Below are 13,418 nucleotides of genomic sequence, written 5' to 3' on the forward strand. Positions count from 1 at the left end.
GTGAAACCACATTTGCTTTAATCAACAAAAAACAAACAAAGCATTAGGCCCAGACGAAATAAGAGCAGAAATGATAAACGCACTAGATCAGTGGTTCCCAACCTTTTTGTTGTCACAGACCCCTTTAGACAAATTATTAATTCTGCGGACTCCCTATTTAAATTTTGCCTGAAACTCAATTAACATACTATTAACTATTGCAATAATTATGCTACTCAACTACTGTACTGTGTCATTGCCGCTATGACTCCTACGGCAAATATCAGGTTAAACAGTTGCTCAAATAAGAAAATGAATGAATTGTTCAAGAAATGTCAGCAGTATTTGAATATTAACTCTTTCGCGCCCAGCATCATTTTAAAATGATTTGAGGTTTAATGCTAAACGCCCAGCATCATTTTAAAATGATGCTGTTTGAAGCGTGATATAAAACTTTGTCTTTGTAGCAGAATATCTACAAATTTACAGGTCCCTTTTAAAATGCTTATTTTATTGATATTCTCGTGTTTTTCAAAAAAAAAAATTTGCTCAAATTTGACAAAGTGTGGTTACTTTTAGCCAACAGTTAAAAGAAAAGTATGTACTAAAGGAACAAGGCATGTTTGATTTTTCCTTGATACTTCATATCATTAGGAAGTCCACTGAAGAAAAAAAATCTTTTTAGGTTCTACAGAAAAGGTGGGAGTATTTTTTTTGTAAGATCCTTCATTTTCACAAAATTTTTAACAAAAAAAAAAGTTAAAAAAGTACACATTTTGAAAATACTGCATCTTCAAATGTGTTGCATTAGGAAAGTAGGTTCTTACATTTATAGTCAGAACTTGAAATTATCTTTACAATGAGATATTCCATGTCAAAATACGCAATCGGTGTCACGCGTGTCAACTCGTTAAAGTTAGAAAAAAAATAGCAAAAATGCCTGGGTTTTGCGGTCAAACCCTGCAAAATCGCTGGGCGCGAAAGAGTTAAAGTGACCCAAAGTGCCATGCCGAAACTTTTTTCAACGTAAGCAAATTTAATGAGAGGACTGTTGTTGCCTTTCCTGAACTAAACGACTGAACTGTGCTTGAGTTTTTGACAATGCAACTCGCATGTCATCTTCAACATCCAGGCGATTTTGATGTTTAGTTTTTATTGTAGCAAGAGCTGAGAATCCTGTCTCGCAAAGGTAAGTGGTTATGAATGGTAACAAAACAAGAATCGCTTGCTTTGCCAAGAATGGGTAGGTTTGCAGTTGTGAGCACCAAAATTCTTCCACAGTTTTTGAATGAACTTCAATGCGTAATAACTCTTTTGATCTCAAATCAATTAGGTCATCTTTACTGAGATCGTCATAGCTAATGTTGCTCAAGTCAAAAAGAAAAGGATTTCGAATCCATGTTTCAACTTCGTGCGGCAGGTGTTCTAAATTAAAATAACGTTGAAATGAGATTTGCAAGGTTTCCAAGTGTGCGAAAATTTTTTCTCTCATAGAAATCAAAATACTACATTCTCTTTGAGTTTCATTCATCAAGATAAGATCTTCTAACATTGGAAAGTTAGCGTAATTACCTGCCTCCAATCTGCGTTGCCAAACCGGCAACTTGGCTAAAAACGCTTTCAGTTTTTCAGCTGCATCAATTATTCAGTTCAGTTCAGTTGTTTTGTTTTTTTTTATTTCTGACCATCATATCAAAACAATACACATCAACATAGCAAAGGTCAAGAAAAAGGTAGAAGCGACAATTGAATTGTTCAAAGTCCTGGTCCTTGAATGCCACAATTAACATTGTTAATATGAACGAAAATATCGGCTAAGTAGGCCATGCCGTATAAAAAACTTTTACTCTCAAACAATTTTGAGAGGGGACTTCCTTTTGCTTTCAAAAAAGTTGATACCTCATTTTTTAGCTGCTGCAGTCGTTTTAAAACTTCTCCTCTAGATAACCAACGTACCTTAGAATGATACAAAAGTACTTCGTAATCTGACCCTACTTCTTGACAGAGCGCTTTAAAAATACGATGGTTTACAGCTCTGCTTTTGATGAAATTAACAACTTTCATGCAATTCGTCAGAATTTCTTAGAGACTTGCTGGAAAAGTTTTTGGTGCTAAGGCGTACCTGTGCAAGAAGCGATGGGTAACAACCACGCGAGGAGCTTCGTTTTTTACTAAAGCAGCAAATCCGGATTTGTTCCCAAGCATAGCTGGTGCTCTATCCGTGCATACAGAACATTTTTTTTCCAAAATTCATCAAGGTAATCACGGACCCCCAAATTGCTTTCTCACAGACCCCCAAGAGGTCCGCGAACCCCAGGTTGGGAACCACTGCACTAGGTGACATTGGCATCAACGTACTCCACGCACTGTTCATCAAAATATATGACACCGGTGAAATTCCAACTGATATGACAAAATCTATTTTCATTACAATCCCAAAGAAACCTGACACAAGAGAATGCGAAGAACATCGCACAATTAGTCTGATGTCCCATATTATTAAACTACTGCTGAGAGTCATCATGAACAGAGTTAGAAACAAATTACACCCAGAAAAAAAAACGAATGCCAATATGGGTATATGCCTGATAAAGGAACAAGGAATACGGTCTTCATTCTGGAAAACTTCGCTCAGAGATCAATTGAAATGTAAAAAGATCTGTAATTGTGCTTCATCGATTATAAAAAAGCTATTGATAAAGTTCAACACAATGAAATGTAATGCATGCTAGACCGAATTGGAATTAATGACAAAGATCTAAGAATTAGTCAAAATTTGTATTACGAACAATCAGCTGCTATCAGGATTAATGATGACTGCATTGACTACACGCCCATTCAGAAGGTAGTAAGACAAGGTTATGTGCTATATCAGACCTTTTCTCATTTTGCAGTGAAATAATTTTTAGACATATTGAAGATGAAAGAGGTATTAGGATTGGAGGAAACAACATTAACCACATAGGCTACGATATGCTAACGACATCGTTTTGATAGCCGACTCGGACGTAAAACTGCAAAACGTCTTAGAATATATTGTGTGTACAAAAAACAAGATATTTGGCATGGGACTAAATAAAAAGAAAACAGAAACAATGGTCATAACAATAAAAAAAGAAGCCGAAACTTCTATTTGCAATTTATCAGTTAATGGAACAATTCTTAAACAGGTCCGAAAATTCAAATACCTCGGTACTATGCTGAATTGGGATGCAAGCGACGAAGCAGAGCTCAACATAAGAACAGCCCAAGCAAAAGCAAGCTTCCAACAAATGAAACCAATTCTTTGCAATAAAAATATCTCCTTTAGACAAGGTTTAGAGTATTAAACTGCTACATTTATGCTGTTTTTCATTACAACTCTGAAATCTGGAACATCTCAACAAAAATGGCTGAAAAAATTAGGGCTTTTGAAATGTGGTGCTTCTGTATAATGCAACGTGTTTCATGGCTTGCAAAGAAGACAAATAAAGAAATTCTACACCAAGTGAACCACACCAGAACTCTGTTAAAAAATATGAAAACCAGACAATATAAATTTCTCGCCCATGTAATAAGAAAGCAAACACTGGAGCATCTCTCTTTAACTGGTAAAATTTTTGGAAAGCGTGCACTTAGCAAACAAAGACAAACTCATCTAAAACAATTTAACGACAAGACAGAAACAATCACCTATGCAACATATAATAGAAATATTTGATCTAAATATTTATCTGAGGCCATCGATGCCTGGTTCAGGCAAGGCAATTGAAGAAGATTCAGCAGGTGTTGTCCAACTGCAGTCATTAGTTAAATTTTTGTCATACAGTCGGGAGCCTACGTAGGCAGCACGTCTCAAAAATAATTAGAGAAGGAAACAATACAACCAGAACCCAATCGTGCATGAAAAACCATAAAGGACAAAGATATGGCAGTTTGCATATTGCAAATGCAGCGACCTACGTCCTACAGATTACAAATACGCTGATGGTAGCCTATGACACTGGCAGCCTTTCCTATGTTACATGCAGCTGCAATTGTTGAGCCTAAACGCAAGCTGACAGGTTAGCGTACTAGCCATGTGATCAACATCAAATCCGTTTTACCAGTCTGTGTTCACAAATGCTATGAACACAACAGAACTGGGGCTTGTAAACTCAAGTAGTAGATGATTTTAAAGATATTCATAATGCGGTTATGAATATCCTTGATACAGTTCAGTTCTAAATTTGTGCTTAATTGAAGTAATATCGGGTTTGTCGCTCAAACACAAACAAACCTGATTGATTGGTTACAGCTTTCAATGTAGCCTACCTTACCTTTGCAGGCTGGATCGTAAGGACTTTCAGAAGTGACGCCTTTCAAAGTAGAATTGTCTGCGGTGTAATCGTACGATAAGTCATCATCACTGCTAACAGAGCGGGCATCTACGCAACTGGTTGTCAAAGCCATTTTCTGGGTGTTGCAATCTACCAATGTACACAACGTGGAAAATGTATCTGATCAGGAAGTGATTGTAAGATCATTGATAACATTCTACACCATGCATTCCATATCATGCATTCCACACTATGCATTCTACACCATGCATATCATACCATGAATAATTGCAAAAAATAAAAATGCTGTTTGAGTCTTGGTCACAACGGTAAACCATAATCTCTTCGTGGGAAAATTGTAACATAAATTTCTCGGATCCGTTCGTCTGTATGCAATGACCGAAAGAAACACCCTTGTGAAAACGTCTATTCAATAATTGTATTTCTGTAAAAATAGCCCCAAGGCTGTCGAAGAATGGAGGAAACACCGTACCCACTAAAACTTGTCACTACAATACAAATTACTGAGATAAAGACGGAAATTTCGTCTAGTTGGTAAAGCACAAGCAAAACCGTTTTAATATGCGACCAACTTTTCAAGCAACAATTTTAAGAATGAAAGAATAGATTGCAATATTCCAAACGCACGTAACCATTTTCTGTGACGTAATAATGATAAGAATTATGAAGCTATTCAAGCACCTGTTCAATTTGGCTTACACCATACCTCGTAATTCAAGATTTAACGATAATGTAATGTTTCAACAGGTGTGACAAAGGTGATGCAATCTTTGCTTATTTCTAGCAAGTCCATGACGTAAGACGTCAGGTTCAGTAGACAACGGTTTTATGTGACGTTTGATTTGTACAGAGATTGTCCGTAACAATTCTGTATCATATTAGTTCTATAAGACTAAAAGAAACCTAACCAAACACAAACATTATTTATTACAAACGCTTCATTGGTTAGCTGTGGGAAAAGTCTATCCCGAAACTCAACAGCCGGCAGCGTCAAGCCAAACCAAAAGCCGCATAAAACAACGACTCACTGATTGCAACACCATTCATCATAGCACATGACTAGAGAACAAAGAAGTTCCGAAAGCTAATGCAATTCGCTATTATCACAACGAACTCGCAGCATCAGGCTAAAACAGATCGTTAATATCTACATTGTGAAGTAACCTAACTTTAATTGCCGATATCAATCAAGGATCGGTAGTTCTTGCGCGTGACAGAAAAAATCTTCCCTCACTTTCTATTGAGCTGACGTTGGTTTGGGTTAGACGCTATTTTTGATGAAAATAAATAAATTACTCTGGAGAATTAAAACACAACTTAACAAAAAGATAACCAGGTATTCCTTTTTCTCTTTTGCTAGCAAGAAAGACAGTTTGATAAAACCATCACTGGATAAAACTGGTCACAGCGGTAAACCATAATATCTTCGTAGGAAAGTTGTAACATAAAATTCTCGGATCCTTTCGTCTGTATGCGATAACACCAAAAAAATACTCTTCCGAAAATGTATTTTTTCAAGAATTGTATTTCAGCAAAAAATAGCCAACAGGCTGTCGAAAATGCATGTTGCAATCTCTGCTCATTTTTTAAAATATTCCATGACGTGAGTTATGTGACGTTTCATTTGGGGAACGATTGTCCGTAACATAGCAACCCCTACCCTAGTTATGACAGTTTGACATGGCATACCTAGAAAAGAATTGACGACAATCGTGAGCCATTAAATGAAAGACACGCGATACACAAATTGTTTGAATCACTCACGTTTAGGTTAATATGCAAATACAAAGGGCATGCAAAGAATGAACAACAATAAGAATAATACACGACATACATGAAATTTGTACCATAGGTAGCCTACACGCTATATACAATGGTTGCGATAATAACCGACTGTTCTGGGCTCAGACAAAGATCGACCACCGCAGGCAGAACCAGGCTCAAACTCTAACTCTTAAGTGCTCTTTACGGGGGCGAGGCACGAAATATCCCTCAACACGTAGTCCACTTTCACTTCCCCCGTACTCTCATCATAGTTGCAAACGGCAACTTTAGCTCTACGAACCACAGGCTTCCCGTTCCTAATTTGTGGGACCACCTCATGCACACTCCCAAGTTGATACTTCTCACGTTTACCAATGTCTTGGAGAGAACCCACCACTACAAGTTGACCAGGCTCCAAATTCTCGGCCATTTTTAACCATTTTTTTCCGGCCCTGAAGACCTGGCAAGTAAAAATCGATCCATTTACTCCAAAACTGCTGAGAAAGTAACAAATTGAACCAATAATCCCTTCTTAGTTGGTTACGATCATGTGGTTGCCCAACAGCACAGTATGGGTCTAAATATGGGGTCAACAGTGAGGCAGGGGTGATGACAGTAAAATCCCTAGGGTCGTCACTCAAAGGTACCAAAGGGCGTTCGTTCACGATCCGAACGGCACTGCTCGTGTACGTAAGCAGTTCAATAAAATTGGGCTTACGTATTGAAGTGTTCAAAATGTGAAAAAAGTATTCAATCACATTGGCCTTGAAACCAAATCTACCAAGCCGAAATCTAGCCAAGACATCTGCCAGAGGGTTTAACAAGTCAGGACACGAAAACATTACAATTCAGGGCTTCCCGATTCGTTTATCACCCCACACCCCTTGGGATTGATGAAGCCAATCTCGCACCCCCTGTTTTGAAGCAGAGTGTTTCTGAGAAAAAATTCAAAATATGTACGAAGACCACGCAGAAAAGCAGCTCACCGTCCTTTATATGGCTAATAAATAGGAAAAGGGGCAGCCTTCAACAACACGATCACATAAAATCAGCAGCGTAGCCAGAAATTTTGAGAGTGGGGTTTTTGAAGACCGGCGGGCAAATCCGACAGCGTGTTCGTGTAAGACGACACCCAGCGGCGGGGGGGCTGGGGGACTCCCCCAGCAAATTTTGAAAAGTTACTTTGAATTTAGTGCATTTTGAGAGCATTTTAAACAAAAATGTGGGTATGAATATTCCTGTAAAATGGTGCTATCAGGTGGCATAGCAAAAGGATAAGATCATGTTTTCTTCGGCATTTTTCGAAAATAAAGCTAATTCTCTATGTTTTCATGTTGCTAATTTCTGGCTGAGATGTTTGAATGTTTGGTATTGCCAAAACTCGCTCTTTTAATGCAGTTTTGTTTAAAATTAGGCAATTTTTTTTTAGACTCAAAGCATCATTCTCAAGCATAAAGAGACTGAAAGCATCATTTTCAATATCGTGACGTCACACGCGTGCCAAAAGGGGGGTTGTAACCCCCACCCCCCCCCCCGTTTGGCTACGCCACAGCACAAAATGCAAAATCGAATAAATAATGAAATAACACAAACTGAGAACACAATGACGTTAATCAAGATCTATGACCTTTCTCCTGCCTTTACGAATCTATCTGTTCAACCAGTAGCTGACACTTTCCTTTTCGTAAGTCAATCCACAGTCTATAACGTGAAAAACTTCGTTCTCGCTTAAAATGCGTTCTTTCCCAATGCGTATGATAAGAAATTGCCAACAATGAGCAAATTGCTGATATTATTATCGCATTATCGCAATATTATTATTACTATCGATATTATTATTATTATCGCAATATTATCGCATTATCCCTCCACCAATCACGTGACGTTCGGACCACAGCCTTTTTGTTACTTGTCGGGTGGTATTTTCTTGTTGTGCATTGTGCTGTATAGGCCAACATAGAATGCTCTAAGAGATAAGCACCACCTCCCTCGTTTAAAAAAATCCATCTCTATATACGGTATAGCTGTTTTTCCTGGGTGGATTCTCACACCCCTAGAAACAGCTACTCGCACCCCCTGGGGGTGTGAGCACCCCCAATCGGGAAGCCCTGCATTACATCATTTACACAAGTTCCTCGGAATTCAGACTTGCCATCGTAAATAATGCGCTTTTTTAATTGTGACGTCACAAAGTATGATAAATACCACTCAAATCCCTTTACATTTCCTGGTTCACCAGCATGCTCAATATAACCATTAGATTTAAGATCTTTCATGGTGTCAGTGAGGAAATGACGAAGTTCAGGTTGTTTTAAAGCCTTCTTAAAGCAGCAGCTCTATCTGACGCCAACACAAAATTGTTAGGTAGATCAATATCTTCCTTCAACGGTACAGGTATCTCAAATCGACCATCTTTCAACTCAATATTCGGTTCAACAAGTTCTCTAGCCAAAATGTCATTGCGAGACAATTCACAGGTTTCATTTTGCAAGGTCAAATCCTGAATGACTTTATTCAGGTCTACTGTTTCCATATCACGAGACTCAATTTTACGCTGAAAGCCAGAGATGACATCCCACTCTGAAGACGTCTGCACTCTGCGCACGTTAGCAACGCTTTCATCCAAGGGTGATTTACCACCACAAGCCAACCAACCGAGCGGAGTGAGTAAAGCATGTGGTTCAATAGGATTCTCACCAAGACGCTCTTCTTTAGCCCACATCAAATAAGCGTTGTCGTTGCCAATCAGTACATCTACAGTAACTTACTACATTCACTCAAATGAAACATATTCAGGTCATGAAAATGACGGAAACCACTTAAATCCTGCTTATGCGGTAAAGTTTTAATATCGTCAGCCCAAGCTGGGTTAACCACCGAAGTTATATCACAAAACAGTTCATCTGTCTCTAACGACTAGATGTTGAGTTTAACAAGGTGGTGTCAGTAGCTTTATCGTACGGCTTAAGGCCAAGTTCGCACACCAAATCACTCGAAACAAAAGTCAACTGCGAACCAGGATCATGCTGACAATACACCAATTTCGATTTACCCGTCATTGGATTCAAAACACGAGCAACAATAATGCGATTAAAGGCTGCTTTAACATTTCCAACGTTAACATTACGCACTGGAACTCTGGCACAAGCATCATCTTTGACGACCGAATCCAGAGAATCATGTGACGTCACATAAAAATCATGCAAGAGAAAAAAGTGTTTCCTATCATTGTTAGGCCCACACTTATGACAGTTGTTCACATGATCACAGTCCCTAACCATATGCTGGAGCAAAAAATTCAAGTATTTGCCAGCTTTCACAATGACATCTCTCCGATCTTTAGGTTGCAAGCGCAAAAATTCCTTACACTTAGACAAAAAATGATGTTCAACTTGACCACGGGACGAACAATAAATGCATGCCGGTATGCCACTACGTCTGGCCACACCGCCGCGCGGTGCGCCAACAACAGTCGAGTACTGCGAACTCCCTGACATCACATCATCATGGGGTTTTACCGACGTCTGCCTAACTGGACATGAAGGCAATTTTCCTTTATCAAACTTTTTAAAATGCTGCGACTCATCAGAATCGCCCATTAGCATAATGCTAAAATCAGTCGACTTACGCGTTTCCTCCCGTACTATAAAATCGAACAAACTCTGAAAAGTAGGCTCATCAGTGCTACCATACTGATCACCTAATAAGTCAAGATAACGCTGCTTAGCGTCAAACGGAGCCGCTTAGCCAAATCCAAAACAAAACGTCCTTCCAATTTATCACGCTGACCATAAGCTTGCGCGTAAAGAAGACACAGCGACAATTCATCTTTAAACTCTTCAAATCACTAGAAGAGATCGAACTCCATTTGCTACCATAGCGGTACTTTCTAATTTCTGGTTCGGCGAAAAGACCTCCACGAACTCCAAAACGTTGGGACAAGCGAGCTAACGACATTTCTATCCTGTCTTCCTCTGACAAGCCAGGAGTGTCAGAAACCAAATTAGCAATCGTTTGCGCAGCTGTTCTAACACAAGCTGCTTGTAACAAAGTCAAACGAGTTCCTTTAAAAGGCGAAGCTGCCATAAAAGCCGTAATACGATTTTTAAAGAAGATAAATGACATATTGTTACCATCGTAACCAATCAAGGCCGCCTTATCGAAAAACGTCCTACTATTTTGGTATTCAAAAAAGCAATCCTGCTGTTGAGAACTCGATTTAGCGGGAGAAGACAAGCTATATCCCTTAAGGGGCTGATGGGGCTCAGTCACATGCACAGCCCGATCACGATCCTCACACACGTTAAAATCAGTAGACGCGACACGCATCTCACAACCACTCAAATTTCGTGTAGCTGGGCGATCAAAAACTAGCGGCGCAGAAAACTGTGAAGGGGAAAAAACATTACTTCTAATAGCGGCCCCGTGATCTGTAAGCTCTGGGGCAGGAGTTCGGCTAAAATTTGCAGGCCTTGGCTTTAGATCCTTCGGAAGACCCTTAGTCGCGGCCCCGAGACCTCCTCAAACAGCTGGAAAACATGTGGATTGTACTGGTAGGCTACACCTACGGATTGAAAAGGTGTCTGGAAAAGGTTATCTAAATTTAACCGCGTTTGATGTTCACTTCTGGAATGCCTAGAAGATCCCTTCTTATAGCTACGCCGGGAGCCCACCTCTGATCGATATTCAGCTAAAGCCACCTCCTTACGTTGTTCAGCCCTCACCTGGGCGTCTTTGAGTGCAAACTTAGCAGCTCTCGCGGCGTCCTCAGCAGCTCTCACTTCGGCCTCAGCTTTCGCGGCGGCCTCAGCAGCTTTTGCTTTGGCCTCAGCTCGTATGGCCTCAGCTCTCGCAGCGGCTTTAGCAGCTCTCGCTTCGGCCTCAGCTCGTATTTGGAGCTCTTCTCTTCTTAGCTGTAGGTTAATTTGTGCAACTTTCCGAGACGAACTCCTAGACATCCTAGTGCTCACATTTGAGGCGCTATCCTCAGGATGTATGTCAGCATCCAACATATCTAAGTACTCACTTTCTTTTTGTTCAAAGTTATTTTTTAACAAGTTAAATTTAGGATATACCCTATCACGAAGTTCTGCCAAATTTTCAGAGTTAAAAATTTTACCCAACAGTGCATGGAAATGCCGGAAATTCTCTTCCAAAGTAGAGAACTTAGATCTAAAAACTACCAATTCCCGCTTATCACTAAAAGAACCTAGAGCTACAGAAAGTTCCCCAATTCGAGTCAAAATATCCCTTTTAAGATACCGGGCCTCCATGACTAACTTAGCCTCATCGTTACTGGATCCCTCCCCAGAATAACCTTCACGACCGCAAAGAACATCATCAAGCTTAAACCTAATCGAGTCGACGGCGGTCGAGTCCTTGTCGACACCGAGTGTAGACATATTAAATACTGGGCTTAACAATTAAAATTAAATTACACACACACAAACAATAATTACAATAGTTATAAAAACTTAACTGCAGTGACCGTAAAAAAATAGAAAAAAGAATTTAAATACACAGTACCGTAGTTGTAGGGGTATATCAAGTCCAACCCCTTCTGGACTCTTCCAATCTCGGCTATTGAAAGTTCCACACAACTTGCTTGGATTCGTCCAGTTGAATCTTGAAGCACAGATCGATAGTCTTTAATTTTCTTTCTTGCCAAGAACCAACAAATAAACGTCTTTAATTTTTAGCTTGAAGTTCATCGGTCCCAACTGACAAGAACAAGAATTTTTCTTTTTTGTGCTTCCGTACAAACACTAGCCAGAGGACCGTCTTTTTTGTTCTTGCCTGTGCTTCCGTACAAACACTAGCCAGAGGACCGTCTTTTATTTTTTATGGTCACAGCAGTAAACCATAATATCTTCGTGGGAAAGTTGTAACATAAAATTCCCAGATCCTTTCGTCTGTATGCGATAACACCGAAAAAATACTCTTTTGAAAACGTCTTTTCTCAAGAATTGTATTTCAGAAAAAAGTGGCCAACAGGCTGTCGAGAATGAGGCGTAACGCGATACGCCACTAAAACTTGTCACCACAATACAAATTACTTGGATAAAAGACAGAAATTTCGTCTAGTTGGTAAGCACAAGCAAAACAGTTTTAATATTTGACCAACCTTCCAACAACGGTTCTAAAATGACGAAACTGAATTGAAATATTTCAAATGCACGTAACCAGCTTCTGTGACGTAACAGTGATAAACATTGTTATGCAATTCCCAACAGGTGTTGACACGGTTTGTGCAATGTTTTACTGGTGTTACGAAGTATGTTGCAATCTCTGCTCATTTTTTAAAATATTCCATGACGTAAGTTATGTGACGATTCATTTGGGGAACAATTGTCCGTAACAAAAACATCTTTCTATGAAAGTCTATTTGACAGAAACTTGAGTTTGATATTTTGGTTGCTGTAATTTTACTACCTGTCGTGCTCATATATGGCATTGATGATTAAAGTATTGCAGTACACAAAAAAATATTCCTGGACGATGCCCTGTTCTCATGCACGCATGTGTTCGTCCGAACGGACAGAGTGTTGTTTACCCTACCGAGGCCCTATCAAGGACCATGTCTCATCCTCAACCGCAACGATAAATATTTCACTCTGAGCATTTAATGGCAAGCCCGATGCGGTCTCGGTCGATAGACTTAAAGCCGCGATGTTCCACCCTGTTGTAGAAGTAGAGAATCTGGAAGTTTCCCAGCCTGAAACTAGATGTAGCTCTGCTGCAGAATCGGTCATTATCAGGCCCTACCCAGCGCTCCGGTGCCCCCCCCCCCGTCGACGTTGATAAACGTCACTGCAGCCCCGTCGTCTCTCATGCTGGCAGGAACATCATTGTGCCCGCTTACTTGAAAGACTACGACTTATCTTAGTTACAATCAGTCTCCGTTTTGGGCAACACGTAAAACTGCATCCATTCTTTCAATTACATAGCTACGTACCCGATTAATTACAGTAAGGTCATCGTCTTGGGCAAAACTTGAAACTGCATCCATCCATCCACTTATACTAATTAGGTAGATCCCATCTTGCATTATAGTCGTGATATCATCGGGGCAAGACTTGAAACTGCATTCATTCTTTTATACATTTAGACTTTCGCATAAACCGTTCACCTTCCACCTTGTTACCGGCATAGCCAGACCTGGTTCTGGGCAAAACGTGAAACCGCATCCATCCATGCATTTAATCATAGGCTAGTAGTTTTTGTCAGTTACTCCTTTGTTCAGAACTAGCCCTTTTGGGGTGTGGTGGTTATTTTTCCTTCACACACTATCTTGTAATAATGTAGGCTAATATGCTAGTCTGATCCTTAGGCGTCGTTTGTTACGCATGTTCTGTT

At 39.8% G+C, this 13,418-nt stretch overlaps 1 protein-coding gene across 1 annotated transcript in view; it reads right to left on the reverse strand.

Moving 5' to 3' along the window:
• LOC145777884 (uncharacterized) overlaps positions 1 to 13,418 on the reverse strand; it is a 37,796-nt gene that overhangs the window by 6,943 nt on the left and 17,435 nt on the right. The window contains exon 5 of the mRNA XM_082589240.1: positions 4,278 to 4,427. Within this exon, the coding sequence (XP_082445366.1) occupies positions 4,278 to 4,427 (150 nt within the window). The remainder of the gene's footprint in view (positions 1 to 4,277; positions 4,428 to 13,418) is intronic.

Source organism: Aplidium turbinatum, chromosome 10 (genome assembly GCF_918807975.1).
Source record: "Aplidium turbinatum chromosome 10, kaAplTurb1.1, whole genome shotgun sequence".
In the NCBI taxonomy this organism is placed as follows: domain Eukaryota; kingdom Metazoa; phylum Chordata; class Ascidiacea; order Aplousobranchia; family Polyclinidae; genus Aplidium; species Aplidium turbinatum.